General features: G+C 39.1%; 2 protein-coding genes across 3 annotated transcripts; one reads left to right on the top strand and one right to left on the bottom strand.

Moving 5' to 3' along the window:
• The first annotated feature begins 131 nt into the window (after nt 1-131).
• On the top strand, nt 132-8,461 carry LOC145464833 (uncharacterized). The gene is made up of 5 exons (XM_081448634.1): nt 132-1,091; nt 3,387-3,575; nt 5,278-5,410; nt 5,800-6,044; nt 6,633-8,461. Exons 1-5 carry the CDS (start codon nt 585-587, stop codon nt 6,954-6,956), a joined length of 1,398 nt encoding a protein of 465 aa, XP_081304760.1. The 5' UTR covers nt 132-584; the 3' UTR covers nt 6,957-8,461.
• A 238-nt stretch (nt 8,462-8,699) lies between these two features.
• Nucleotides 8,700-25,946, bottom strand: LOC145464834 (GDP-mannose 4,6 dehydratase-like). Of its 2 annotated transcripts, none has more exons than XM_081448635.1 (14): nt 25,676-25,946; nt 19,161-19,205; nt 18,893-18,980; nt 17,907-17,968; nt 16,436-16,483; nt 15,527-15,637; nt 14,854-14,935; nt 14,041-14,145; nt 13,853-13,920; nt 13,008-13,067; nt 12,213-12,331; nt 11,439-11,535; nt 10,229-10,297; nt 8,700-8,977 (listed from the first exon to the last, which is right to left on the bottom strand). In XM_081448635.1, exons 1-14 carry the CDS (start codon nt 25,766-25,768, stop codon nt 8,915-8,917), a joined length of 1,110 nt encoding a protein of 369 aa, XP_081304761.1. In that variant the 5' UTR covers nt 25,769-25,946; the 3' UTR covers nt 8,700-8,914. The 2 variants fall into 2 exon arrangements, with proteins under 2 accessions (XP_081304761.1, XP_081304762.1); XM_081448636.1 differs by lacking the exon at nt 25,676-25,946 and adding an exon at nt 23,436-25,665.
• Nucleotides 25,947-27,929: the final 1,983 nt, after the last annotated feature.

Raw genomic sequence — 27,929 nt, 5'->3', positions numbered from 1 at the left:
CCCTTTTTCCCTTATTTTTTTGGGATGGCCCCCCCTCGAAAGCCATTTTTTTTCGCATGGCCCCCCCCCCCCAAATCCCACCAGCCCCCCCTACCTTATAAAAAATGAACGGTCCCTTAAAACAATGGACCTCATACAAGTCTCTGGGGAATAACTACAGAGTTTATGGCATTTATTCCCCAGGCCAGAGCCTCGTGCTGAGGTCTATTGTGTTAGGCTGAATTTTAATATATCGAAAAATTGGTCGATTATCAGTGATTTATCCAGTTGATGGCAGTTATACCCACACTTTGAACATGTTGAATTTGAACATTTTCGGCTCTGGGTGTTGAGAGTTCAGTACTATGAGAATACAGTACAAAGCTACCTTATCCGATGGCTTTTGTGTCATAATTTATTTCACAAAGCCAAATGAAGCCTTATTATGCAAATCGATTTTATGTAACGCGATTGGAAGAGAATTTGCATACAGAGGACAGTCGAGAATATTTTCCCGTCCGAGGGGTCGCTTGTGGTCATTGAACGTCGCTTTACTGTGCTGTTATTTACACCCTAAGCTCCAATCCTAAACTACAGTCGAAGAAATGTCAACACTATTTCATCGAAACTTGTATTTGTTATTTATCTGTTGGGTTCATCTCCTCGATCAGTTCGCCGTGGAAGCCACAAGCGGAAGTGCTCTAAATCGCCTCGAAGACGTTGTTTTTCCACCGGATTTTCTTCTATCTAGCGATCCTGACATCCCGGCCGGTCACTTACAAATGTTTGGCTTGCAAAGGCCGCCAAAAGCCCCCGTAGTGCAATACAACACGGTACTAAAACCTCAAGAGTTCTGGGAGAAACACGTCAGCAAATATGAACCTCTTGTGTTTCGCGGGGCCCTAGCGAACTCACCCGCGCTACAGAAATGGACAGACGAATATTTAAAGGAAAAATATGGCGACTTGGATGTATTAACGGAACTGAAAACGGAGAACAGAACTCATGGCGTAACGGCGCGTATGTTGCTGGGTGATTTTATTGATGTATACAAGAAAAAAAATCTTTATGTGGTCACGGTGTTGCCTGATCCGATGAGACAAGATCTCCCGGTAAGTATTCATTATTGTTTGTTTTACGTTTGTTTGTAAAGTCAAACTGTAAGTTTTATTACCTTCTGCAATGGTAATCTTCAAATTTTTAACTGATTATCTTTTGTTTGTTGTAATGTATACTTAAACCGCAGCACCTGTCCCCATGCAGTCAAGTGTAAGAATCAACTGTTTCCTTCCCAGTCTTGCCCTCGTCCACCAAATAGCTGAAATGGTTTCCAGTCTTTAAACAAATGGAAAAATATATATACCTTTCCTAAGGGAAGGTATGTTTTTTCTTTGGGGGGGGGGGGGGGAGGGCTGGGGAATTTTGGTATTTTTTTCCAAAAAAAGTGTTGGCCCTCCCTTGCATTTTAATTAAAAAAAACTCCTGACCCCCCACCTTTAGGTGACTGACGAAAGTGTGACCCTCCCCTCACTACTTCATGGTATGTTCCACACCGACTAGAAACCTCAGAACATTTCGCTTGTGAAGGCAAAATGTTTGAATATATATTTATCTCAATACTGAATGTGTGCGAACTGAAACAAGAAAATGTGAACAATCAGTATGGGATATCTATGTTTTATTACTGAAGTTTGAATATGGAAGTATAAACTTTGAGTATTATTAAAGTTTTGAACATATAGTATCAAAGGGAAAATACACAGGCTTCCTTCTCCGACTAGTCAGCATTACTGTTGGTTATTTTAATAAAAAGGTTTGTTTGTTTCATAGCACGCAAAATCTGACTCGCAAAAACAAATATTTCCTACATTTCCAAATTCTGTTAAAGGCAGGCAGGCTTCTGTTGGAAAAGGAAACTTCTTGCACATGATTGAAACATCATTAAAAACTTACCCATAAAGGCAGATATCTCGCTTGTAATGGCTGCCTACTTTGAGAACAGTACTCATGATTCACCCTGGCTGGTCATTGTAAATATTACACCAGATATAAAATATTAAATTATTAAACCAGTGTATATCACATGATGTTTCTCACTTTCCAGAGAGGCTCTGCGTGATCTAGTTCAATTTCCCCTCTCTGAAAGTATTACACAAATCTTGTCATACCATCATCGCGCGTTCTCAACCACGATCAGTAGTATGGGTATAGTAAGATTTTGACTTCTATTGTGCAGGACAGTCAGAACAAGTTTCAGCTAGCCTCTGACTCAAATAAGAGTCTAACAGTGACAGCAACAGAGTAGAGCACATTGTTGGATCTAGTAGTAACTCTTGAGAACTAAATGACTCAGGAGATCAGGCAGCGGATAGTCAACAGGAGCAAGAAACTGAAGAAATGATACCTGAGTCTAGTACATCTCGATACAGACGGAAAAGGACATGAGTCCTCTGTGGAAACTATGTGCCATGGCATAATATACATGAACCTATAATAAAACACCAAATTAAATCAAAGTAGGTGAAAAGAAAAACTTAATCTGTAAGAAAAATGGAAAACATCACAAAACTCCTTGTTAAAAAAATCTGGAAAAGATGTGTGACCCTCCCCTTGAATAGCTTACAAAGAGGTATGACCCTCCCCTTTTGGTGCTCACTTTCACTGATGACCCTCCCCTCTGAGACCCCAGCCCTCCCCCCCAAGAAAAAAACGTACCTTCCCTAACAGTCTAGAATTGAATTTTCAAGAAACCAGGGCCAGACTTGAAATAATTAAAACAGAGTTTTGAAGGGGTAAAGTGGATAACCGTGGTTTACCATAATGTCTACCCTCCGGCTTGTGGTGAGCCTCGATTTAGCCAAAAACCTGTTTAGAATCTTAAAGACGATTTCCAGTCCGTACTGCGCAGTCTCAGCACCCTAATGTTTATAAACTTTATAAGTCTCACCTGATGGAATGTGAATCAGTGTTATTCATTACGAGCCACATCTTTGAGGCCTTTCAAATTCTTTTTCCAACAGCTTCATTGATTTGTACAGCTGCAAAGTTGTTTCATCTAGTGATATGAGAAAAAACGAAGCATAACACTTTGTGTGATCTCATATCCATAATGGCAGTTGACATGAAACTTTGAATTTACTCCATGTAAATGGTTGCAAAATGTTTTTCATTTTGTGATGTCTTACATGAAACAAAACAAAAAATGTAAACAAATGCGAGAGTGCTCAGGAGTTATTTTCTCTCTCTGTTTGGTTGGGGGAGGAGGGGGTAGGCATTACACAAAATTATCTGTGAAATGAAAAAATATTTTCATCGGGTATTTATTCCTGTAGAAGTTGGTGGTACTATAACTAAGATTTGCAGATAAGACATGCTTTTTCAACTGTTCTCTCAAATTTCTGCCCCAGTTACTTCCTTGTCTCATGTGTGGCACATTCAAGGACTTCATACACGAGCTCAACTTCTGGATGAGCTCAGGGGGAACACGCTCTGTTATTCATTTCGATGCAGACCATAATATTCACTGCATTGTCGCAGGTCGCAAAGACTTCATGATGATCGACCCTGACTTTGCGCCATTTCTGAATCTAACAAAGGTGAGTCTGTGGTAAATCCATTATGATATTGATTAATTTTTACCAAGTGTAAATTTTCCATTAAATCAAAAAAGCCTCAAGTATTAGTTTACTAAAGACGCTGAAAGGTTGATAACAGGACCAAGCATGGACAAAGTGCTTAATCTTGGGGAAGATTAAAATGGATTTCAACAGACTAGCTTGAAACAATCTCATTCCTTGGGTATCCATTCCTTGCCGCTCAAGCTTGACAACTTGAGTAACTCTTTAGTTACAGGATTGATTCTAATTGGTGTTAAGGAGCCTGGCAACAAATTTTCATCACTTTTCCAACAGCTATATGCTTTGGCAGATGAATACTATTTCAGTTTATTAAGTGATGCTACAATATTGGTATCATGTAAATGCCCAGGGATGGTGAACCAATAATGGTAACCTTAATAGCAATCAGGTGACCATAACAACGGTACAACCCAAATTGCGATAAGCATGATAAGAAGCATCATTGTGCAAATTTTAAAAAATTCTATCGTATATCATAATATGTTCAGCGCCAACTTAAATATTTGAACATTCAACGTGGCTCTGAATCCTCTGGATAGAAATTTTTAAAACTTTGCCAAATAATGCAAGTTATTCTTCAATAAAAAGTAATAAAAAAATGGGGTCACTGAGCTTGTTTTTGAATTATTAGCAGATAAAGCTAAATTAAGGGTGTTTTTAACAGGTATTACTGTTGCTATGGTAATCTATTGTGTCACAAAAGTGATAACAACATCTTCACCAATGATTGGGCAGTTTTTGGATACCATGATTCAAGCATCAACTGATAAAAAGTGGTTATAACGAGCCATGAAAATCTAAGCCTTGGAAAGTGCTGGAAACTGTTACCAAACAATGGAAACGAGGGGAAATGAAACACCAGCGTCTCGATTGAGCCAAGTTTTTGTTAGTTTAATAGGCATGCACAATTCAACCGGAAGTCCGGTATTTTCAGACTTTCAGTCAGAACTTTCCAGGGTAGCTCATGTTCCACCACTTGTCTGAGAGGAATGAAGACTCTGGGCAGGAGCGAGCCTGAGTAGCAAGCGTTCCCCTACAAAGAGCTTTCCCGCATTCTGACCAGCTAGAGCAAAACATCAACGAAGAAGGGGCTGGTGGGGCAAGAGAGGGAATCCCTCTCTCGCCCCACCACCCTCTGTTTCATTGATTTTTGCTCTCGCTCTTATTTACGCGCAGCCAGAATGCGGAGAGCTCTTCGTATGGGACCGCGTAGGAGGTTGAGCTTTTAAATCCACGTTGGATGAGCGGGTCATCAGTCAAGTGGCTCAGCTTGATTTCTAAAATTGCTACACCCAAATTCTCCTTACTTTACCACTGAAGATGATGAGGATAAAGGAAATCATCATTATGAGGATGCAGTCTTGATGTTCTACCATTGAATTCCTTCGAACAAACAGTTAAGGAGCGTCTAGTAATCAGTAAGGATAATTAATAATTGTAAGGCTGGAAATGAAACCGGGTTGAAATTCGAGCAGGTACATCTGTGTCCCTTAATTTCAGTGCGAAGCTTGCAGGAAGTTTTGAAAATAAATCTCTGTCTTGGCATTATAGCTGCAAGGCCAGACAGTATGTCATCAATACAGCAGTGTATTGCTTAAACCTAGCATGGTCAAACCCGTTATATTATTAAACAAGCGTCTTTTTTGACTTTGTCTTTCAGCCACCTCAGTTCGGTTCAGGGTTTTCAAGTATCAATCCAGATGTGGTTGATCTGAATCTGTATCCCGATGTTTCCAAAGTGGAATGGACTTACAGTACTCTTGAGCCGGGGGACTGTATTTTTATTCCTTCTGGTAAGGTGGTAAGCTTTATTCTACACTAAAGACCGCTTCGTCAAATGACTTTAACATGGCAAACTTTAAGCTTTGTGTTTGGCGATTGGTGTAAAAAAATCTCCAGAACTTTTTCCGGTCAGTTCCTTTTGCAATGTAACGATGTTTATCTTTCTTATTTGACGTCTGAGCAACGAGCCGGGAACACTATTTGCAATCGCTTTATAAAAATCTTTTTGCAGTTTTTTACAAGCGGATTCATTTTTCTCTAAGGTCACATACGCGAAGTGCGTCCATGTTAAGGCAACCGAATCGTGTCCGCAACAATGCCGTTCGCCCTCTCCCCGTACAAGCTGTTTGTATAAACATCTTTTTGCTGTAAATTACATATGGAGCTATTTTACTACCAGGTTACATACACCAGGTGCGTTCATACAAAGGCAACCGAACCATCTCCGCAACTATGCTGTTCACTGCGTCGTTAGACGACACGTTCGACAACTCCAGCTGTGAAAATGAGACGTACGAGTACCGAGCACTCAGCCAAGCCAAAGTGCATTGGACTTACAACAAGGGAGACAAAACGATCGATATGGGATATCAGAATGTAGAGAGATTCAGACAAACCTTACTGTCTGCATTTGAAGAACTGAAGGTATCAAAGTGTTTAGTGTAATATCTTGAGGTACTCTGTCTTCGTTTTCATTCCAACTAATATCTGTCGTCAGGACAATATGTAGCTCTCACTCAAGTTAAGGTTAATGAAGGCAAATTAAACCCCGTAGAGAGTTTGTGAAGCTGACGTTTCAGACACACTGATTGACTGCCTGACTGACTGTCTGACCGACTGACAGACAGACAGACTGCCAAGAAGTCATTGATTGACTGAATGACACACTGACTGACTGACTGACTGACTGACTGACTGGCTGACTGACTGACAAACTGACTGATTATCTGACAGACTGCTTGACTGACTGACTGTCTGACACACAGACAGACAGACTGACTGACTGATTGAATGAATGACAGACAGACAGACAGACTGTCAAGAAGTGATTGATTTACTGGATGACAGACACACTGACTGACTGACTGACTGACTGACTGATCGACAAACTGACTGATTGTCTGACAGACTGATTGACTGACTGACTGTCTGACTAACTGAAGGTTACGAGTTGCAGATGATAGCAACGAATGGAAGCGAAACTAATGTAACGTTTTGTTTTCTTTCTTATAGGCTGATACCTTAACTGAGAAACAATTTTCCGTTATAATAGAAGATTTGTTTGAGCTCGATGAAGAGGATGTGGAAGATATGCAGAGAGACACCCTTGAAATTTTCCACGAGTTATTGGATCCAGAAGGAAAGGGCTTCATAACACGTGACGACATTAAAGCTCTTTCCCAGGACACTTTAAAGCAGATTGCGCGGCGCTCTGAGGCGCCTCATGGTCCTGTCGCCGGAGCACCAGGTGACCTAGGAGGCGCCTCCAAGTTAAGAATGGATAGCAAAGCTGAAACTGGGCAAGATACAGAGAACGAAAGAAGAGACGAGTTGTAAAACAACAAAAGCTGAGATTGAGCTAAAAAATTAAAACGCATGGGTTATTCAAACTACACTTTTGGAAGCCTTTTGAATACTCTTTCATAGCCGTTACTTGTATCGTCACACAATGCAATGGAACTGAGTATTGCGTGACAAGCCAGCTTTGAAGCAGGAAACATTTAGAGATTGGCAACATATCTTAGTAGAAATTTTATTGTGAAAGATCACTGTATATTTCTACGAGTCTTGCTGTGTTTAGGTGAGCAAAACAGACAAGTAGAAATTTTATTGCGAAAGATCGCTGTATATTTCTACGAATCTTACTGTACTTAGGTGAGCAAAACAGACAAAGAGATCAAATAATATATTTATTATTCTACGTTTCTTTCCCTAAAAGTCGAAACTGAAACTTGTTTTGCGTTCTTGACTATTCTGGTCTCCAACAGAGTATAAATTATTAATTCCAGAATCCAACCAGAGGGCTATTAAAGGGAAACCGTTGTAGAATGTAAATACACAACTACATCACCTGTTCGTATTAATTTTACTGGACTTTTGAACAGTTGTAAATCATGGTTGGCAAATCATGTTACTTTGTAAACAAACTATGAATGTCGCTTTAACCTTGAAGTTAATTATTTTAGTGGGTTTTACGCTAACAACACTTGGAAATGGTGAGTTATAGATCGCATTACTTTGTGCAACCCTTTGGTGAAAATGGCTTCGGTGGGAGAGGGCGGTCATTCAGTAAAACGAGTCGAGAGGAATCTGGGAACTTACGTAGTCTCTTTCGTGTGCGGTGTTACATCGGGAGTGATCAAACATCGAGCTCTACTGACTGAAAGGTTTGACAGTTAAACTGGATTTCTATGAAAACATGAACTCATCTTTCTTTAGTATGTAGTAGAGACTTCATCAGAAAGTAATATTTTCTTTTTATTTGCCAATTCTCTTACTCAAAAGCCCTGGAAAACTGAGAACATCAATCAATTTTTGTTCTTCATTAACTTGATGAAAGGCCGTCATTATCTCGGGAACAACCACCCTCCCACCCAACCCAAGCTAAATCATATTTCCCATTACTATACTATTTTCGAACAGTAAGTAGGGATCTCTAACGTCATCTGCCAGCCTTCACGAAAAGGTGCGATGGCACCAAGGGGTAGCGTGACGGATCGCGCATGTCGAAAATCCGGCCTACATTTTTCAACCGTTTGTTCCCTGTTCTTGTGGTTCCATTGCACATGGAGGTAAGTTTTTTTACACCGCCCAGAAAACTACTTATATGGTGAAATAGCCTCTAATGTCTCCGCCCAATGACGTGATCAAGGTTGCTTCGAAAGTTATCGATTCAGTTGCCCTCCATAAAGCGGAAGCTAACACTAGGACAGCAGTTCTTTGTACAACCCCTTTTATTTAAATAGTCACAAGCGACTGTCTTAATGGTGTATAAATTAACCTCTCCAATGGCCTTCTACAAACAGAAATAGTATCCGTAAGTAAATATATCATACAACTCCTCGATGATTTTCAATTAAATAAACGTGCTGTGCTCTTATACAACAACATTGAACTTTCTTGGGTTGTGCTCATTACACAAACGGCAGACAAATTCTGACATCTGACTTAGAAAAATTGCTGGTTCTAGAGAATACTAAAAGGGGCGTGGGTGAACAAATTGAAAAATTACCCTCCTTTGAAAAACACCGGGCCCGAAATATATTCTGTGTCCAAAGCACCGACTTTAAGAATAAATAGTCCAGACAAGATCACAAAATTTATTTTAAAACTTTTTCGTTTTCGTTATGCCACCTCATTTTGCTAAATATATATTTGAAAATTTATCTTAACCTGTAATTTGTTACTATCTAAACAACAAACATATTGCTTGCATGGGCACATAGGAGTGTACTCAGGCTGGTTTCAGTTTCGTTGCTAAGACAGATGATCTTGATTCTAATTTGAATCTGTAATTAAGCTGAAGGGTTGCTTTTCATCAGGGCTATGTCTCCTTCTACCATTTCCTTGACCAGTTCCTGAAAAAAAACAGAGTTAAAAACGTTTTATAAGAGTTTAAAAACTCTTATCAACTGTATATACCAACTTAGTGGTAATAGATAACTCCCAAAACTAATAAGGAACGCTATTGAAAACATTTAACAGAAGAAACTTCCCAGTTCACCACGCCAATCAGTCACTGCGCTAACTAGCGAGTCGCATGTATCATGTAGGGATTATTGAACTACTTTTGAACGTTTACCATGGACCGAGCCAAAGGCCTATAGAAACCAATACTCCCCTGTACCAACCAAATAAGCTAATTTGGTAAAGTATTATTATTAGAGCGGTTTTCAATTGAGCGTGGTAAAACCAAAACCAAACCAATCACAAACCAATTAGACTACTCAGCCAATCTCAAACAGCAGTAAAACCAAAACCAAAACCAAAACTAAGGTAATTGCCTGATAACTTTCGACACTCAGTTGGAAACCGCTCTAACTGTTCTTTTAAAACTTTGTTTGCAAGCATATATTTGTCTTTTCGACGTCGCTGTTCTGAACATATGCTGGAAATTGTCCGTGAGACGTGAAGGAAAAACGATTTCTACTTATCAACAAACTAACGTATTTTGTAGTATGTTTGAAACAGCAGTTAACCAAGACTAATTCGTGAGCGGGTACGTGGTAGCGGTAAACGGTCGTTTAGTCCCCAAACAGAAGTCGATTAGCCCCCATATTCACCCTTGAAGAACGAGAAATAGACAGTGTTTTCGACTTCTGGTTGGGGGCGAACCGGCTAGAGGCTAATCGACTTGGCGGGGGGGAGGGGGGGGGGTGCTAAACGACCGTCGTAGTGGACCGTATTGCCAAAAAAAGTCGCTTAGGGAACCAATCAGAATTGTTCTTTTCATTGTGGATCAGTATTCCATATAATAAAAACTATAAAAGGCTGGTTGGGTTTTCAAATATTTCTACCAAATGTTTATATTTAGGCTCGAAGACTCCAAGACAAAGAGAGATACTGTATCTTGTCTTCAAAGACCCTAATTCGTTTGGGCCCCTCCTTGCTGCAAAAGGTTTTTCACCAAATTCCTCCTCAGAAATCATCATTTCTTAAATTCAAATTCAATCTAAGGTGGGAGGACCACTGCCTCACAAGGTGGAAAAAGGCTTGGTAAGCGCCAGTCTCAATAAAAGGTCATCGCTAAACAAGGGAATTAACCTAATTATACCACTTCTAACAAGGGATACACGTCACCATGTGCATGTGTAACATAGAACAGGTACCTCAAAAGACACTTTAGGTTTCCAGCCAAGAAGTTTGTATGCTTTCTCTGATGATCCCTGCAGGTAATCCTGGTAAAATAATTAACATGTAAATAGTTTTTTCTTTTGCACAGATGGTCTTCGCCTCTCATTATTAAAAGTTATTTTCTGTCCTAAGTGATATATTCCAGTTTAACAAATTGCATTTTACTTTCCCAGGTTCCAGTTTGTTTTTGTCTCAAATTTGTAGTTTTGCCTCAACTAATTTGTAGATGCAGCATGGCTGAGTGGTTAGAGCGCCGCACTTGAAATCTGGAGGTCGCGAGTTCAAGTACCGTTCTGACAACTAGCTGGTGTTGTCTTCAGTAGTCCCGAGTTCAACTCCTTGGCCAGGCTTGTAAATAGCCAACTGGTATGTCTCTTGCCAAGAGGGAGATTTAACCATGTTATGTTCATTTACATGATTTGTTTCATTGTTTGTTTCCTTTGGCTCTGAAAAGCCCCACTGGGGGAGTGGTCAATTAAGGTACATTGTATATATTTATTTAAATTGAATAGAACTAAATGTTTTGAACAGAGTAGCAATAGTTTTGAATAGTGACATTACCATTTGACTTCTAACAGTTTGGAAGCTAGGAGAGGTCTCCCAAAAGAGTGACAAAATTATTATCCTTCAAAATAGTGGTAGGATTACAACTACAATCGCCTCCATTTGGTGTGACAATATGCATAACTACACTTCATTATGGCTCATGATGTTACATGGTTACTAGTTGTTTTATGTTTTTTTCCATGTAATATAAGGTTAAGTCTGTGTCAGGCCAAGTGGTCCCTACAGTGGGAGCTTATCCCGGTTTTTGTAGAGCTAAGCAACTAGGAGTATCCCCTTGGGATGCTAGTCCTTGGCAGGGTTATCCCCAGCATCAAATGGTAGTGTCATAACCAGTGCCCATTTAATATACAACTGAACGGAGAGGGGCACTGTGAGGGTAAAGTGTCTTGCCCAAGAACACAACATGTTGACCCTGGCCACGGCTCGAACCCAATCCATCTGGAGTCCAGAACGGTAACCATTTGACCACTGTGCCTTTGTGTTCCAGGTGAGATGGTAAATTTTAATTTTGACATGAAAATGGAATTATTACATAATCCTAGTAAGAGAAATATGAAGTTCTGATTGGCTAACATTTATAGAATTAAATTACCAGTTTTATCATAACAATTAACTCACCACTTCTGTAGGTCTGTAGAACTTGGGGTTCACCTTCACAAGAACTTTTCCAGTCTCTTTGTCTTTTCCAACTTCTGTATCACCTTCTCCCTCCCATCTGGGAAAAAAGTCGAGCCTTTTATATTTTGCTGAAGTGTCTGCAGTGAACAAACTGCTACAATGTATGTCCCCCATTATTTCTTACTGTTATTATTTCTGAACTTGCTCTTTCCTCCCCAATATTCAAACTGGGATAAAACGGTCAGTTTTACCTTTATAATGATGTTAGCAACATCAAAACGTCAGACAACTACATGTACAGTTTTATTACTTCTATTGAGGTTTTTCAGTAAACTGCTAAATATTGACTGGATGAGGAAAATATCTTGAGTTTATTGACCAACTGGGAGGGCTGGATGTGAAAATAGTTCGCTTGAGATCAAGGTGTGGCATGGGTATAATAAGTTCTATGCAAAATGATAGAGGACCAAACATTTTCAAGTCTGGCCAACCCTTAAGTGTCATATTGTAAGTAGGGTAAGTACAATGTAAGTAATTATGTGTTTTGCAATAAAAAAAGAGTCTGGCCAGACCTTTCCCAGTTAATATGTATTCTATGATATCAACTTGATCAGGGTTGATTATGTTTCAAAGTTGTGAAAATGTGTTTTGGTATCTGTTAAGAATTGTGCACACTACTGAATGAACTGTTGAGGAGAAACAAGAAAAGGCAACATTAAAGAGGGCTCCTGCATAGCTTGGGTGAAGAAGAGTTCACAATATTGATAGACTTACACAATGCTTATGCCAATTTGTTGGAAAGCTGCCACAACAAATTCTCTTACACTATGAACTTCTCCAGTTGCCACTACAAAGTCTTCTGGTTGTTCATGCTGTAAAACAAGCCACATGGCCTACAAAAGAAGGACACATCCACATACTTAATACAAGATAAGCCAACATAATATGGTGCAACCAAACTAACATGTGAAGCAAATTATCAGGGTGTTGCATTCTGTTGGGAAAAGTAAATTTGGGAAAAGTCCTCTGGATAAGATGCTAGTCAGACAAGCCCAGCACTTTTGTCTGGGTTCTCCCTGGGGCAGGAGACACCCGCATGGCAGGGATGGGGATGCTCAACATCATAATTAGGGTGTTGGTTTTGGTATCCCTAAGCATGTTCAGGACAGAACACCATCAAATTGAGAATGCTAGTACTAAAAATCACTTGCCATCATAATGATGGCTGCAGGGAGACAGTATACATAAGGTATACAATGGCAGGTTAGAAATGCAAGTTAGCACAGGCAGTCAAGGTGTGATTCCAGGGACTATCCATACCCACCCCAAGGAATGTCATTGGAAATACTGTGAGGGAAGGGAGGGGGATTTTCAAAGCCAAAGCGTTTACAGGAAAGTATGAAGCTTAACTGGAACTTCCAGCAGGGCAGGTGGTAGGATCTTAAGCAAAAGAACTCTCTGTGAGAAGGGCATGGATACTTTCTGAAATGCACCTACATGTACAAAAAAGAAAATAAATCGACTTGCAGTATTAATTACATTACACATATATTTTAAAATGATTTTTACCTCAACATAATCTCTGGCATGTCCCCAATCTCTTTTGGAGTCCAGATTTCCAAGTTCAAGCTATGAGAAAAAAAAAGATAAATATATGTTAAATAAAAAGTAGATTGATGCTACTTAAGTACCATTTATAACTGTTGATAAAAAATGTTTCACACTGGGGGACCTCAGAGTCCCAGCCAAAGTCATCCAAATGTCATGAAATTCTCGTGGTAAATAATGTCATTGATATTGTTTTCAACAGTTGTTTAATTGTTTTCTGTATGATTACACTTTGTTGTAGCATCATTCTGTTGAAATTTGGTAAGCTAAACTTGTTGATAATTATCTTTTATTGTGACTAAATGTAACTTAGGCTAAGTTGACTTTGAAACAGCTGCAGGGCAGAAGGTACTCCTTTTCTTGATGTGGGGTAGCCACACGGGTTCACAGCCCCCCCCCCCCCCCCCCCTGTGATCTTACAGGTTAGGTTATTTTGCTTCTGTTGCAGCACAATTATGTTCCATCCAAACTTCACTCTCGACCCTTCTGTCATCTTGTCATTGCAGGATTGAAAAGTTAAATTACTTTTGCTGAAAAGTCGCCAGGTTTTGATTAGGACCCTCCACTATTTTGAGGTCTGTAATATTACACAGCCACAGAAACATACAGGCTGCTGCCACAAAGACACTTGTCTTATAGCCCAGTAAAACATGGAAAAAGTTAGCAGATCCGACAAAACACAGGATGAAAAAACATTAACCTTTCTTTAAATTTGACAAGGTTTGACCCCTACCCATGCAGTATTACTGATGGTAAATTAATTGAAATCAATGTGATCAATATATTACCATGGAACTCTAGCTTACCTTATCTTGAAGTCCTAAATGAATTTTAGCCACTGCTCTTGTTATCTTCCTTGTTACAAAAGTTTCACCTGAGTTGAAAAATCATTTGGTATTACTCAGTGAACTCATGATAACTTGATCTAATCAACAGAGAAAGAAAAGAACCAACTGAAGATTTGAAATGCCGAAAATGATAAGAGAATCTGTACCTCTACGTGGACTTTCATGATTGAACAGGATTCCATTAGTAGCAAACATATTGTAGGCTTCTCTATAATTTACAACAATCCAGAAAGCATACACTTTGGCTGCCCCTGTTGACAAAAGATTAGAGCTGAGCATGAATATAAATTGTATGGGTTGTCTCACCAGTATATGCTTGTAACTTTGTGAGTAAACAAATTGCGAATGTTTCATCATACAATATGATTCCGCTCTTACTTGGTGTAGAAGACAGCTGATGTAAACAACAGGAAACAAAAGGACAAAAGAACGAGGAAAACAATGAAAATAATAGGTTTGTGGGGTGGTGTTCTTTTGTGATGTGTACTGTGTCTTCTAGACTAATAAGGAACCTATGATTCATATTACACTTCAGTATGTGCCACTTCATTGATTTCATTATTTGTTTTATAAAGCAAAGAACTAATTGGTTTCTGTTGTTTCTGTTTTGAATAAGGCAAAACAAAGGATGCCGAGAGCATTTTTCAGCCCATTTTTTTTTTCTTAAAAATGGAGTGGAAACTTGTGAGAAAAAACATCAGCTGGGCAATGTTGTTCAATTGATTTAAAGGCCACATGCAAAAATTCAGCTAATTTGTACCAAAAAGCCCCAAAATGGTCACTTTTCCCCTTTACCACTAGCTTCTTCATGTTCTAATTTTGTGCAATTAATTCCCAACATACATGTCAAGTTAAGAAAAGTTAAGATGAAAGGAAGTCTGCAGTACTAATAGTTTGAGGGAGAGCACTTATTACCTATTCATCCCTTTAAACCAGTGACAATAATAATCTATTCTTACCATAAGGAGACCTGGGATAAAATGGGGTCTTTTCAGTCTGTGGGATTTCTTGGACTTTTCCAAACATCTCACTGGTAGAAGCCTGGAAAATAATGAAACCAATATACTGAGTGCATGATAGACTGTTATAGTTAAAATATTTCTAGAATTACTGCAGCACTGCCCAGTCCATGTCACAAGGTTGTCACAAAGTTATTAAGAGGGTGGCTTTATTGCCAGACTCTGTACATTGTTGTGGAGGCGTGGTGCTCTCATGGTCTGTGGGTCTCAACTTCGGATTGAGCGGTCCAGGTTTGAGCCCTGGCTGGGGACATTGTGTTGTGTTCTTCATAGCCAAAATACTTTACTCTCACAGTACCTCTCTCTACCCAGGTGAACAAATGGGTACCAGCAAATTTAATGCTGGGGGTAACCCTGTGATGGACTAGCATCCCATCCAGGGGGGAGGGAGTAGAAATACTCCTAGTTGCTTCATGCTACTGAAAACAGAATATGTTCTGTTCTGTTCAGACTTAACTCACATTGTAGGTGGCTGATTTTGCCATCTTTTCAAAATATCTGATGAATATCCGGCAGAGGAGCCAGCTGAGATTTCACAGGATTCAGGTGACATAAGGGAAATATTTTTATTATTAAATATAATAACAATAATTATTTGTTTTGGTACATGTACCTGATAGAATCTAACAGTATTTTCCATTCCACAGGTTTTGATTGCATCCAAAAGTCTTAGTGTTCCAACGGCATCAACATTAGCAGTATATTCAGCTAAATCAAATGAAACCTGAAATATAAGGAAAACAGAAGAAGTAGTATATGTATTTCCTTTAAGAGAGAACCTGTGGTTACACCGACAGTCACAAAGTATGTCTGCCTTAAAATGTTGATTGTGGACCCTCTGTGAACTCGTCAAACCCAACATTTCAAAACACTTCTGCAAAGAGATTTCTGCCATGAAGTGCTGGTGTCTCCTATAAGGGGAACCTCAAAATTGTACTTTTACTGTAGTTGTTAACAGTCAAATTAAATTAATATGATCAAGTATTTAAAATAAAAATTAAATTAATATAATCAAGTGTGAAACAATGAAAGAAAATAGATTCGTGTAAATGAAAGCAGGCTTGGCCAATTCTTCGATTTTCTAGGGAAAAGTACTAGTAGCAAGACATATCTTAAAACTGGCAGGGGTGGACCCAGAATATTCAGAGGTAGCCAAAGAAATTGTGGTATAGCACAAGCCAGCCCCCTACCCCAATGGGTCAAATACAAGAAAAAGGGGTGTCATGGCCCTCTTGCCATCCACTAAATCCTCCACTGACTAGGACTGCCTAATATTCCAAACATCCTTAGAAATCCTTGGATGTCTTCAGGCATGCAGTTTGGTTGTCTTCAAAAATCCTGGAATTCCCTGGGTAAAATTCTCATACCTGTCACTTGAAAAAAGTTGGCAGGTATAGACTGACTGTAGCCAGCACAAAAAATCAACCATACCAGGTAACCTGAAATTTATTTATCAAGGTTTTCCAAAATAATGTCTAAAAGAGACACCATTGTAGTTTTATTTATTTGATAGAACATTCACCTTCACATGGCTTTGTGCTCCTAAATTATAAACCTCAGTTGGCTTGACCTAAAGTAAAAAAAAAAACAACAACAATTATACCAGTAAAAATATTATAATAATTATATCAATGATTATAAAAATAATTATATTCTTTACTGTTACTGTCATACATTTCCTTTAATGTCAGCTCTCAGAATTTAGTGGCAAATCACAATATTATAATAATCTGCTAGTGATGTTGCTTATGGTAATGATGTTCTGTATTCTTGTCACCTGACTACTAGACAATTTATTGAGATTTATTGAAATCCAAATGATAGCTGCAATGTTGATTATGACATTGCTCATCATTGTAATACAAGATATTCTAACTTATGGCAATTAATAAGCAAAGTGCGATGCAAGAAGTCTGTTTTACAATCAGACCTGTACCAAATGGTTACCCTTGGGTATGGACTGTATTTAACAAGTCTCTACCCACTGAACCCCAGGTGAATTTAATGGTTCACAGAAAACATTGAATACATTAACCCAAGTCATGTATCTCCAAATCAGCCACTCAGTGTCATGACTTTTTTAAAAATACAAGTCATCATTAGTGTAGTGTCGCTATATTGCATTATGGTCATGCGCACTAGGAGTCGGTCAAGTGAGTAGTATCGAAGATTACTGTAATTTACTGTAAGGGAATAAATAACAAGTATTCACAATCAAGGCAGAAGCAGTTGAACCAATTGAGACAGTTGAACCACCTACAGTTACACCAGTTGAATCACCTAGAAACGCACCAGTAGCACCACCTGGAAATGCATCAGTTGAACCACCTACAGTTACACCAGTTGAATTAACCCCACTTTGCAGATCAGAAAGAGCAAGACGAGTGCCTGATCATTTCAAAGACTATGTTACTTGAACATTGCTCAAATCAATGGTTTAGTGAAAAAAGAACATTATTGCGTGAACATTATCTGAACTTTTCAGACTGCGTTACTTGGACATTGCTTAGGTCAATTGCTTAAAGGAAATAACTTGTACGAACACGAACAGGACTGATAGATTTAGGAAGCAACATGTTGAGTTTCGTTTTTAAGCTTTACCTAGCTCATTATTCAGAGGAAAGGAGAGATGTAGTGTCGCTATATTGCGTTACGGTCATGCGCACTAGGAGTCGGTCAAGTGAGTAGTATCAAAGATTACTGTAATTTACTGTAAGGGAATAAATAACAAGTATTCACAATCAAGGACTCCATAATTAGCACAAAAATACCACACTTGATAAAGATACCTGATCCTGATAAAGGTAAATTTTCGGTGCTTGAATAATAGACACCAGAACAAATTTTGGGAAACTGAATGAATTATTAGGGTTGCATTTAGGTTGTGATGTTCAAGATTGCAGAATAGCAAATAAAGGTGCAAAAATTACAACTTACCCTCTCCATCCAAGTTAAGTTTATATACTGGTATGTTTAAATATAAAAAAGTTTACCTCGTTAATAATTTTTACTAGGTTTGTACTGTCAGTGAGGTCCCCATAATGTAGTTTCATGGCTGAAAATAAAAATAAATTTTAATCCCAGTATTAGAGGCAAAGATGTCCCTTTAGAAAGCAAAATCAAAATTGTGTTGTTGTTTCAGGAACTGAGAAATAACACTTTTATTACATGACTAAGAAAATTATTTCAATGAGATTGGTTGACAGCAGGCCAATTTATGCACTGCGGTGCAAATTAACAAACAAGTGTTCCCAATTTTCTCAGTCATATAATTAATGAGTAGTCATACGAAAAATTAAGGATTTACCCTACTTGTGATATTTGAAAATTCTTTCAAATTGCACTTGCCTAAAGGCTTGAGCAATTTTGAGTAAATTTTCAAATATCACTCATAGTGTAAATCGTTAATTGCACTTGCACTCATACGATCATCTATACACATAGGGTAAGGAATAAATTTTTAAAATATCATCAAACCACCAGGGCCTTGCCCTGCCAAATTACAATAGAGGCTATTTCTTCATTGAAAAGTAAGCATGATAGATCTATGTAAATATACAGTATGGACCAAGAACCCAAAAGAGAGAAATATTGTGGGTGTTAATTATGCATATGAAAGACCGTGTGTTTAGTCTGTTTAAGACTAGGGAGGACATGAAAACACAAAACTTGAAATAGTGAGGAAGTGTTGATGTATTAAAAGAGGGGTATTCTTTGATCCTTTCTTGTACCATACAATGCTGATCAATATTAAGCACTTCTGGCATCAGTCCATTAACATGGTTATTAAAACTGGTACTTCATCAAGGAAATGCAATATTTAGAGTGGTTTAGAAAACGATAATATTCATTGTACTGTTTTTTCTAAGAAAGCAATGTTTCAAACAAATGTCTTATACTAATGACTATAAAATGCAATACTTATCACATAGCTATGGCATACATGTGTATCTGCGCACCACTAGTCAATGATACATACCTCCCATTTTATGAGACCTAGAATCAGCATATAAATGAGAAATTCTCCCAGTATTGAAAGAGCTAGATCGTCTTATAATTCCATGCACCTGGTAAGTAAAGTATATTGAAATAAACAAATACTGGTACACCTAAATGGCAAAAATTCAGGCACATGTGGAAAATGCTTCAAAAGCAAATAATCCACTTTAAGTATAAATAATATGAGATGTGAATTATACTCAAACATTTAAATTTGCTACTATTAAACGTTAAAAGTTTGTGCTTACCTCATAACCTTTTGAGAGCAGCAACTCAGCGAGGTATGAACCATCCTTAAAAAAAAACCATTGACTTAATTGATTTAACAAAACAATTTTCAAAATTTAACCTGCATATAGTGGCAGAGCTTCAAAAGGGGTGGGGAGGAGAGAGTGGATTCCTTTCACAGCTCTGACATGCATTAAGTGAAGAAGTGCTGTCTGCACCAACCTGTCGACTGGTTGGAAATGGAAATCCAGAGAGTTTCAGCAAAGAGACCAAAACAATTAGAGGATCAAGTTCTGCTGAAAATTACACAACTAACTATATACCATAAAATCCCGTGTTAAAGCCTTCCCAGTTATAAGCCCCCCCCCCCCCCCGAATATAAGCCCTTCTATTTGCTAACAAAGATGTTATTTGGGATATAAAGCCCCCCCCCCTGCCCAGATATAAGCCCATCTAATGTATAAGTGCGTTCCTTTTGCATTTCTCTACAAAGATCAACATTTGTAATCAAAAGTTATAGGCTAATGGGGTAATATGGTAATAGGGCAATAAGGTAATAGCTCTAATTGTAATAGTATGTTAGCTTTAATTCGTTTCTCAGGTATGTTTAATCTTGTTGTTCCGAAACATTTGTTTATTCCACCTATATGCCCCCCAGATATAAGCTCCCCTGTTTATGAGCCCATCCAAAACCCCTTATGACGTTATGTAAGCTCAGGGCTTTAACATGGGACTTTATGGTTTTGTAACAAACCAAAGAACATCTGTGGTTTATGATGTTATTTTTCAGAGATATTGTCTCCTGATAATCATCATTCACAATAAAGGTCAGTCAGCAGTATACTCAGGTTTGCATGACCTGTCAACATGCAGTCAATGGAAATTGAGTGTGTGTTGGCAAAACCCAAAACATTCCAGTATCTCTATGGAAAACATACCAATTAAAATATTATTGCAACAAAACAAATCAAAGTACTGTACATTTGGACCCAATAGTTCAAAGGGTGGATAATACTGCTCACTGGATAAATTGCTCTCCAGTGGTTGAAAATCTTGACAAAACAAAGTATGTTATCTGCTTGTTTATCAAATGGATAGCATTATTCGCCTTTTGAACAGCCAAGGCCAGCCACTTTATTATATTAACTTTTGGTGAAAATGCCACAATTTACTTGGGAGAGGGGGGGGGGGAGTGAAAATACTGCAATCTACCGGTGGAGAGGTGGTGTTCAGTACAGTCATAACCTGTAACCTGTTACATAACCTGTAACTTGCTATGGCTGAGTATGCTTTATGGGCCTTTGATCTTATGGGACAAATTGCATGTTGCATGTAGAAATCTAATTAATTCACCCACAAAGCAACAATCATAAATGTATTACTGGTGCAAAGATCAAGACAGTGGGTAAAGCCTGGTTCTCATATGCCACAGACATACCTGGGACATAGCCGCCAGCACAACTTGGGACACCATTACGGCATAGGTGAACATTTATCACCGAATCATAATCTGTCCCAGGCATTGACCACTGGCTTGCCTGCGAAGTTGAGCTGAGTTCAACTTCGCAGGCAAGCTGGCGGTTGGTGGAGATTGTCGGTGATGAAAATATTTTATGTGAACATCACCTGCGGATGCAACATACCCCAGTAAGACGATTCAATCCATATTTACAGGTGGAATGGCTGAAAATTGTGCCAATTTGATTTTGCATTTCATGCCAATTTGAGAACGTGGGCGATCCATCACAGATGCGCTGGGGACCCACTGGAACAGATCGCCAAACATTGTCAGTTCCAACCAGCGACTACTTCGCAGGTAAGTCAGTGAGATATGACAACCAGGCTTAACCCAAAACTTAATGATAAGATGCTTGATAAGATTGGGGGAGCTTCACAATTCCACTAATCTATTTGAGACTGTGCAAATTGAGCTGATTAGAATCAAAATCACCCATTCATTTGTAGAACTGAATGAGTTTGAACAATCATAATTTTCATTGTAGTTTAGCATAAACCAGTGTCACAGTGATATGTGTATCCCCGTGATATGTGTATCCCCGCACACATATCACTAGTGATATGTGTATCCCCTCCAAAATGGCGGCCAGTGATATGTGTATCCCCCAGCCCCCTCCCCTCTACTTTAAATAGCAATATCCTCCTTGAAAGCGCTCTCGTCGTCCGGTCGCTTACTGGACGAATGACAAACCAAAACAGACTTAAAACACAAATCTCAATTTTTGTGGTTGAAAAAGCTTACGTATCTGCTGCTGGAATTGTGTTCTTGATCCTCACTGGTTTTCTGCGAGCAGGAGATAATGAATTTAAAGTTGAACACCAAATGGATCTAGATATATTCCAATTTGACTTTCACGGCACGGGATTTCTAGGACGATATTAATTGCGCAGTGCATTCTCACCCCTTGAGTAACGCATATTGTCCACTGTTCATCGCCTTGTTTGCATCTGAATTATTCGTGGAGTGAAACACATATCACTGTTTCGACCCGCTCCCCATAAAATGATTAGTGGCACTCGTGTATCCCCTGCACCCGCTTTTCAGTTCGACTTTATGTAAGATATGTTAAGGCTCAAGCTGTATACATTGCTATACTGCGAATATTGCTAGCAAGTTTCATAATAATCGACGTTTATTCTTTGGTAGATAGCCTAGATAATGGCTGTCTTCAGGGGATACACATATCACTGCGCCATGTAATAATTAGTGATATGTGTATCACCTGCATGCGGTCGTGTACAACCGAGGTCAGTGAAACTCCAGAAATCTCAAGATATGAATAAATGCTGGGTGTTAATATTGCTAGTGAGTCAGTTTTGACATTGCAAATGTAATGAGCATTTTTCCTCTTGGGTAGACAGCCAATATAACAGCTGTGTCCATGGGGATACACATATCACAAGTTCATGAAATGATCAATGATATGTGTATCCCTTATTATCCCGTGCACGTGTGCATGCGTTTTTAGTGAAATAATCGAGTTTCAAACTCCAGTAAACCCAAGCCGTGTAAAAACGTCGGGTGCTAATTTTGCCTGCAGTTCAGACAAGCTGATGCGCTATATGATAATAGTTGTGTTTATGGGGATACACATATCACTGCGCCATGAAATAATATTAGTGATATGTGTATCCCCTGCATGCGATTTCAGTTTAGATATTTAGACATTTGAGTTGGAAACTCCGCAAACCTCAACCTGGGTATAAACGTCGTCGCGAGTAAGCAGCCAGCACGTTTCGGCAATAATTGGCCCATTTTTCGATCAGGTAGATAGCCAATCGGCTGTGTTTAGAGGATACACACTGAGATCACTGCGCCATGAAATAATTTGTTATATGTGTATCCGCTGCTCCAAGTTTTAGTCAGATATACAATCGAGTCGGTTGGAACTCAACCAAACTCAAGAAATCCTAAGCTGCTCCATTGGGCACGAATTAATTTCTGGTTTCTCCTACTCTTTACAGCGCTCGTTGGAACCTCGCAACCGAGTCCCCTTTTCGTTCGTTGAATGCCCAGGCGCGTATCAGTGTTTTGTGTATCCCCACGGGGGAGACACATATCACTAGTGATATATGTGTAGGGATACACATATCACGGGGATACACATATCACTGTGACACTGGCTAACCGATAATAATGTTTTCAAACAATGAAATGTCCAAGAAATCAAACTAAAGATTTCGTTTCAGCAATAAATAGTTTCCTGGTTGGCGCATAAATAACACTACGTGACGTTTACCGAAATCTTCGCTATATTAGCCTACAATTCAAAGACAAGTGTAAAGCTTGTGGATATCTGTAATCGCGGGTCTCAGTCCCGGGGTCTCACTAAAGCTTCAATCACACCCTTAAAGATTGTGAATGGATCAGTATATGTATATTAGCTCTATAACTTTGAAAGATCACGATCATCGAAAATTTGTGAAAATAAACAGATCTGCGTATTGCTACCCTTTGGCACTGGATTTCAATTTTGGAGTCAAGATTATTCCTTTTCAAAAATTTCGCACCTTATGGATAAGCTTACATAACCTTAGCCGTACATTTCTGCTACAGTACTGGACTACATGTGTCTTTGGACGATTACTACACCAATAGCTTTTGATGAGTCCGTTCATTGTAAACTTATCAGGATTTTAGTGTTCTGAGATGACCGTAAGACATTGTGGCCTCTCATGCCATGTCAGCACCGTTCAAGTTTATCAAATAAAGATAATTCAATCAAACACGGCCATGCTCTGCTACGTCCATGGGAAAATTGTCTGAAGATTCTTACCTGGCCAGTTATACCCGTAATTAAAGCTACTTTCTCTTTATCTGTCTTTGCCTCCGCCATATTCATATAGAATAAACGGAATGCTGTAATTATTTAGACTTTCTTGACTTCGTATTCTGCGTTTCTTCCACAGGTTTCAGTACTTGTTGTCAGGGTCTTCTGCCGGCGACCGTGACAGGATTCCTGATACCAGCGTGACGCCACGTCTCAACCTCGTCCCCAGGGTCTTCTCCTCGACGATCGTTGGGTTATACTGTTGCGTGACGATCCGTTTTAGAAGATGGCATGAGGGCAGAGCATAAGGGCTAGTTAATTTTCGGTCAGTTTTGTAACGAACGGCCACTGGAGAGAGACTTTAAATTAATTCAATGCGGTGTCAGTTATTGTAAGGGGGGCGCTCATTTTCGAGTTTGAAAAAAACCACTTGTTACTTCCAGTCTGCCTGCATCGTCTTCAAGCAAGACATTTATGGTGTCACCGGCCTTTTAAGTGCCGTTCAAAAGTCACCATTATTTCAGACCACAGGTAAAAAACAAAACCCCTACTTCAAGGTAACACCGGCAGAGTACGAAATTTTCAATGGCATAAAAAAAATAATAAATAACGCGGAAAGAAGTCTACGAGGAAGTGGCGGCAATTCCATGTTACCCCACCACCCCACTGTGGAGTGGGGGGTGGGTGGAAAAAAGATCACAAAAGATTGAAAATCATTATTATTTTAAAGCAGACCAAAGGGGAAAATCAACTCTTCAAAGAAACATGGTTTGCACCCCAGAATAAGAGATCTAAAATGCCAGAGAAAAATAACCAGCCAAAAGAAGTCTGAGACCGACCGGAGACGAGAAATTGGCGGAAATTCATGTGCCACTTCTCAGGGGAAGAAAAAAGAGGAAACTGTGAGCGCTAGGCAATTAGGGAGTCACTGGATAGCCTACTGAATTGATAGTGCTCTCCTCCGAAGACCGATCATCCCTGACTGCGCTTGTTGATATTTGTTTGATGAACATTTCTCCACGTAGCCTGTCCACAGACTTTTTATTTCATACGAGTTTATGAGCGAAGCGAGCGATAACGAACTCTTAATCCATCGCTTGGGATCTCCACGCCTGGATTACATGTAAGGCAAGCAGGGAGCTTTCAATAAGTGGTCTATATACAATGTGCTTTAATTTTTTCGAGTCAGTCACCTATACTTCTAATGGTAGGTGTTAGAAAAGGTGGCGGTGCCCAGAAAGCTTGCTCGCAGGCTAAAAGTTTTATAGCACGGCTGTTTTTGGATCTGATTCAGACGCGGAATTGTGGAACACCGGGAGGAACATCTGGGAGGTATTTGTCTCCTGCAGTTACCAACTGCATGTTGCACGCGGAACACATTTCCATATGAATAGTTTCGCACGAAGACTCGTTTTGACGCCGAGGCAAAAGGCAACTCGGAAGTGGCCTAAATTTCGGGAAGAACGCCGCTCAGAATCTCTTTTCCCGACACATACGTAATATAATACTTTGTCGATACTGATAGTAAAAGCTATAAACTGGAATTAAACCTGGCGAAACTTTATGACCCTTGGTGACCGACACATGTTTTGTAAAGCTGCGAAAGTAAACCACCCTCCCGGTTTTTCCACAACTTTTCGCAACTTTCGGAGCTTTGTAACTTCCGGTTTAGCCGGTAGAGGTATAGAGTGGTCAAATCTTAGTACAAAAGATATATATGTAGAGACCTAAAGAATGCTGGGCAAGTTGTGGAAAAATAATTTATATTGATCTATATTACGTCAAAACAGAGTAAAATAGTGCCTTTGGGATACGTGTCATCTCAGACAAATATACATGATATCTCTGTGTTATTGCATCTCCTATTTTCATTGAAAACTGTTAACAGTCATTTGTGAGTTCGCAAATTTCAGTTGGTCGTTTCTCTTTGCAGCTCAGAGGGATTTATTACAACCGTGAAATTTTATCATCGCTTCGATACTTTCGAGGAGTCGTTTCTTTCGGCAACTTCACGGTAGCTTGTGTCAAAAGCCGACTCGTTCCACTGTGAAAGTGAAGGACTATGCCTGAAATTTCCTCGTTGACTGATTTTACACAAAACCATTTTTTGGCACTCATCATACAAATGATATACCTTATTGTTACCGATTTTGATCTGAAAATATTGAAGGAAACGGCAAAAACCGGATCCAATTAATCGAAATAACATATAACTTTAAGTTTGACCGAAATGTTACAGACTCTACCTGGCCAGTTACTCCCGTGATGAGCGCTACCTTAGAATTCTTGGATGTCACGGCATTCGCCCGTAAACCGTCGTTTTGCTCACAGAAAGGCATTGTAGCTTTATTTGTCCGAGGCTCTAAGTTCTACAGTAGCCACATGGACAAATAACTCATTACAAAGTGATAACCAAGTTTAAAAGTCGGTTGTCGCCCAGATACACGTTACTAATGGAAAGAATCTCACATGGAAAATAGCTTGATATGTATTTTTTCACATGTAAATAATCTTTTTGTTTTTTTGTTGTTTTTTTTTGTATTGTGTTGGGTTTCTTTGCAGTCCTCTTGAACAGTGTCCAAATTTTTCAGAAGACCATCCAAATACATGTAACTGAAATTTCTTCACAATTTTTTTAGTTTTGTCGGAGAAACTTCTGTGTATAATTTCGAGGTTTATTTTATGTGATCTCATTCAGCAAAAGGCTGACAGTTGCCATGGGGTAAGCTAGCCACAAAGAGCCTTCGCCCGTAAATTGTTGATGGCATGAATTTTCGAAGAAAATTTCAAATTTCGGACCAGTTTAGCTTGCGTTATCCCTGTTTAAAACATTAAAGCCACAAGTCTCGCTGTATCTTAGGAAAGTCAAATGGCAAATTACAAGTAAGATCGGCAGTCGTAAGTCATACTACTCAATTATAATCGGAGATCTATTTATATTTCTTATTTTCCAAAATGTAGAATTTAAACTGTGTTTGGGACTGCGAGCGGTCACAGATTACTCTTGGAGGATCCTCTATAATAAATAGTAATAAAGACAAAGCTGAAAAAAATTGTCCGAAAAATAAATTTAATTCATGATTGGCCGAGTACAATTTGTGGTGATTTTCACGTGAAGATTGCGTGAACATCACATGCTACGCACGCGTGTCCTGTAGGCGTGTGCTACGTGAAGTTTACATATTTTATCCAATCATGGCCGCGAGAAAAAATTCCGAGGGATATCTGTACTCCTTTCTTTCGTTGTTTGTCCCCTACTGAGTAGAGTTAAATAATAATAGTAGTTTCTGTCTCTTTGTTAGAGCATTAAATGTCCCTGGAAAAGTGTACCTGGAATTGCATGCATATATTACCTTTATACCTGGGTTATTTTTCAAGGGAAAGAGGAGGGCATGAAATACAAAACATAGAAGAATTTTTCATTTAGAAGTAACAGTTTATCAGAAATAGAAATAGCCAGCAAATAGAACTCAGTTGGGCCAACTGAGCTCTGTTTACAATAGTTTCCTGCAATGAAATTTGAATTCCCACTCCGGGAGGGGAGGGTACAGAGTAACTTGCCCTATTATAAGTATAAATCGGTAACGGCAACCTGTTATGGAAACCTGGAAAAATGTGAGATGACCCCTACAGTGGACAAGCATCCCATCTGAGGAGGGTGGAGGGGGGACAATACCCCAGCTCACATTAACTAATGGTAAGCCCAGACCATGATGAGCCAGTTATGCTCCACCAGTCTGGTTGACTTGAAAACGTTCCCCAAGCTGAAGTCCTCACTCAAGACTCATTTACCAAGAATTCTGACAACTGGACAGTAAGAATTAATTTCTTTGTTTTGCCCTGAGTACACCCACTCTACATAATATTGCAAAATACAGGCACCTTGGTAAGATGCCAAAAAGTCCACTGTTATAACAATGATGCAATAAAACAATATTTCTGGCAGAATGGAAAAGGTAAATAAAACAAGACAGGCAGTGTGACCAACTTCATTTGCCGTTAATTCATTCAGGCCTCATTTGGCTAGAATATATGCAAATTTGAATAAAAATTTATTACTTTATCAGTGATTTAACCTTTGAGCGAGGTCTCTTTGATCTTTCCTAGATAAGCAGGGGAAAGAGGAAGGCTGCTATCTAGAAAAGGTCGAAGCGACTCTGCTCACATAGTATCAGTAATTACAAGATCATTACAATATCTGACAAAATCTGCTTTCAAGCCTATCACAGGGTATGCATAGATGGTGATCATATAGTTAGAAACAAAACAGGCAGCACCTGTACCCAGACCTCTGCCATTTCTGAACACACGCACAAGAGCGACCACTATCCTATCTGGAATGAGGTCAAGTTTATTGATCGAGATCCTCACTGGTACACACATAGGGTCAAGGAAGCTATTCACATAAGACTTCACCCTAATAACATCAACAGGGATAGTGGAATTGAAATTCCTGAAGCATGGATGCCCACGATCAAAAAACACAACAACAGGAGAACG

Source organism: Orbicella franksi, chromosome 13 (genome assembly GCF_964199315.1).
Source record: "Orbicella franksi chromosome 13, jaOrbFran1.1, whole genome shotgun sequence".
NCBI lineage: Eukaryota > Metazoa > Cnidaria > Anthozoa > Scleractinia > Merulinidae > Orbicella > Orbicella franksi.
Note: the sequence above shows the minus strand (reverse complement) of the source record. Positions and strands in the feature narration are given on the sequence as shown.

Coding starts and splice junctions, on each gene's coding strand:
- LOC145464834 (XM_081448635.1), bottom strand. CDS start 25,768: ATGCCTTTCTGTGAGCAAAACGACGGTTTACGGGCGAATGCCGTGACA. Junction 18,981..19,160: donor TGCTCTCAAAAGGTTATGAG/GTAAGCACAAAC, acceptor TTTACTTACCAG/GTGCATGGAATTATAAGACG. Junction 10,298..11,438: donor TCTACAGACCTACAGAAGTG/GTGAGTTAATTG, acceptor TTATTTTACCAG/GATTACCTGCAGGGATCATC.
- LOC145464833 (XM_081448634.1), top strand. CDS start 585: ATGTCAACACTATTTCATCGAAACTTGTATTTGTTATTTATCTGTTGG. Junction 5,411..5,799: donor CTGTATTTTTATTCCTTCTG/GTAAGGTGGTAA, acceptor TTTTACTACCAG/GTTACATACACCAGGTGCGT. Junction 6,045..6,632: donor CTGCATTTGAAGAACTGAAG/GTATCAAAGTGT, acceptor TCTTTCTTATAG/GCTGATACCTTAACTGAGAA.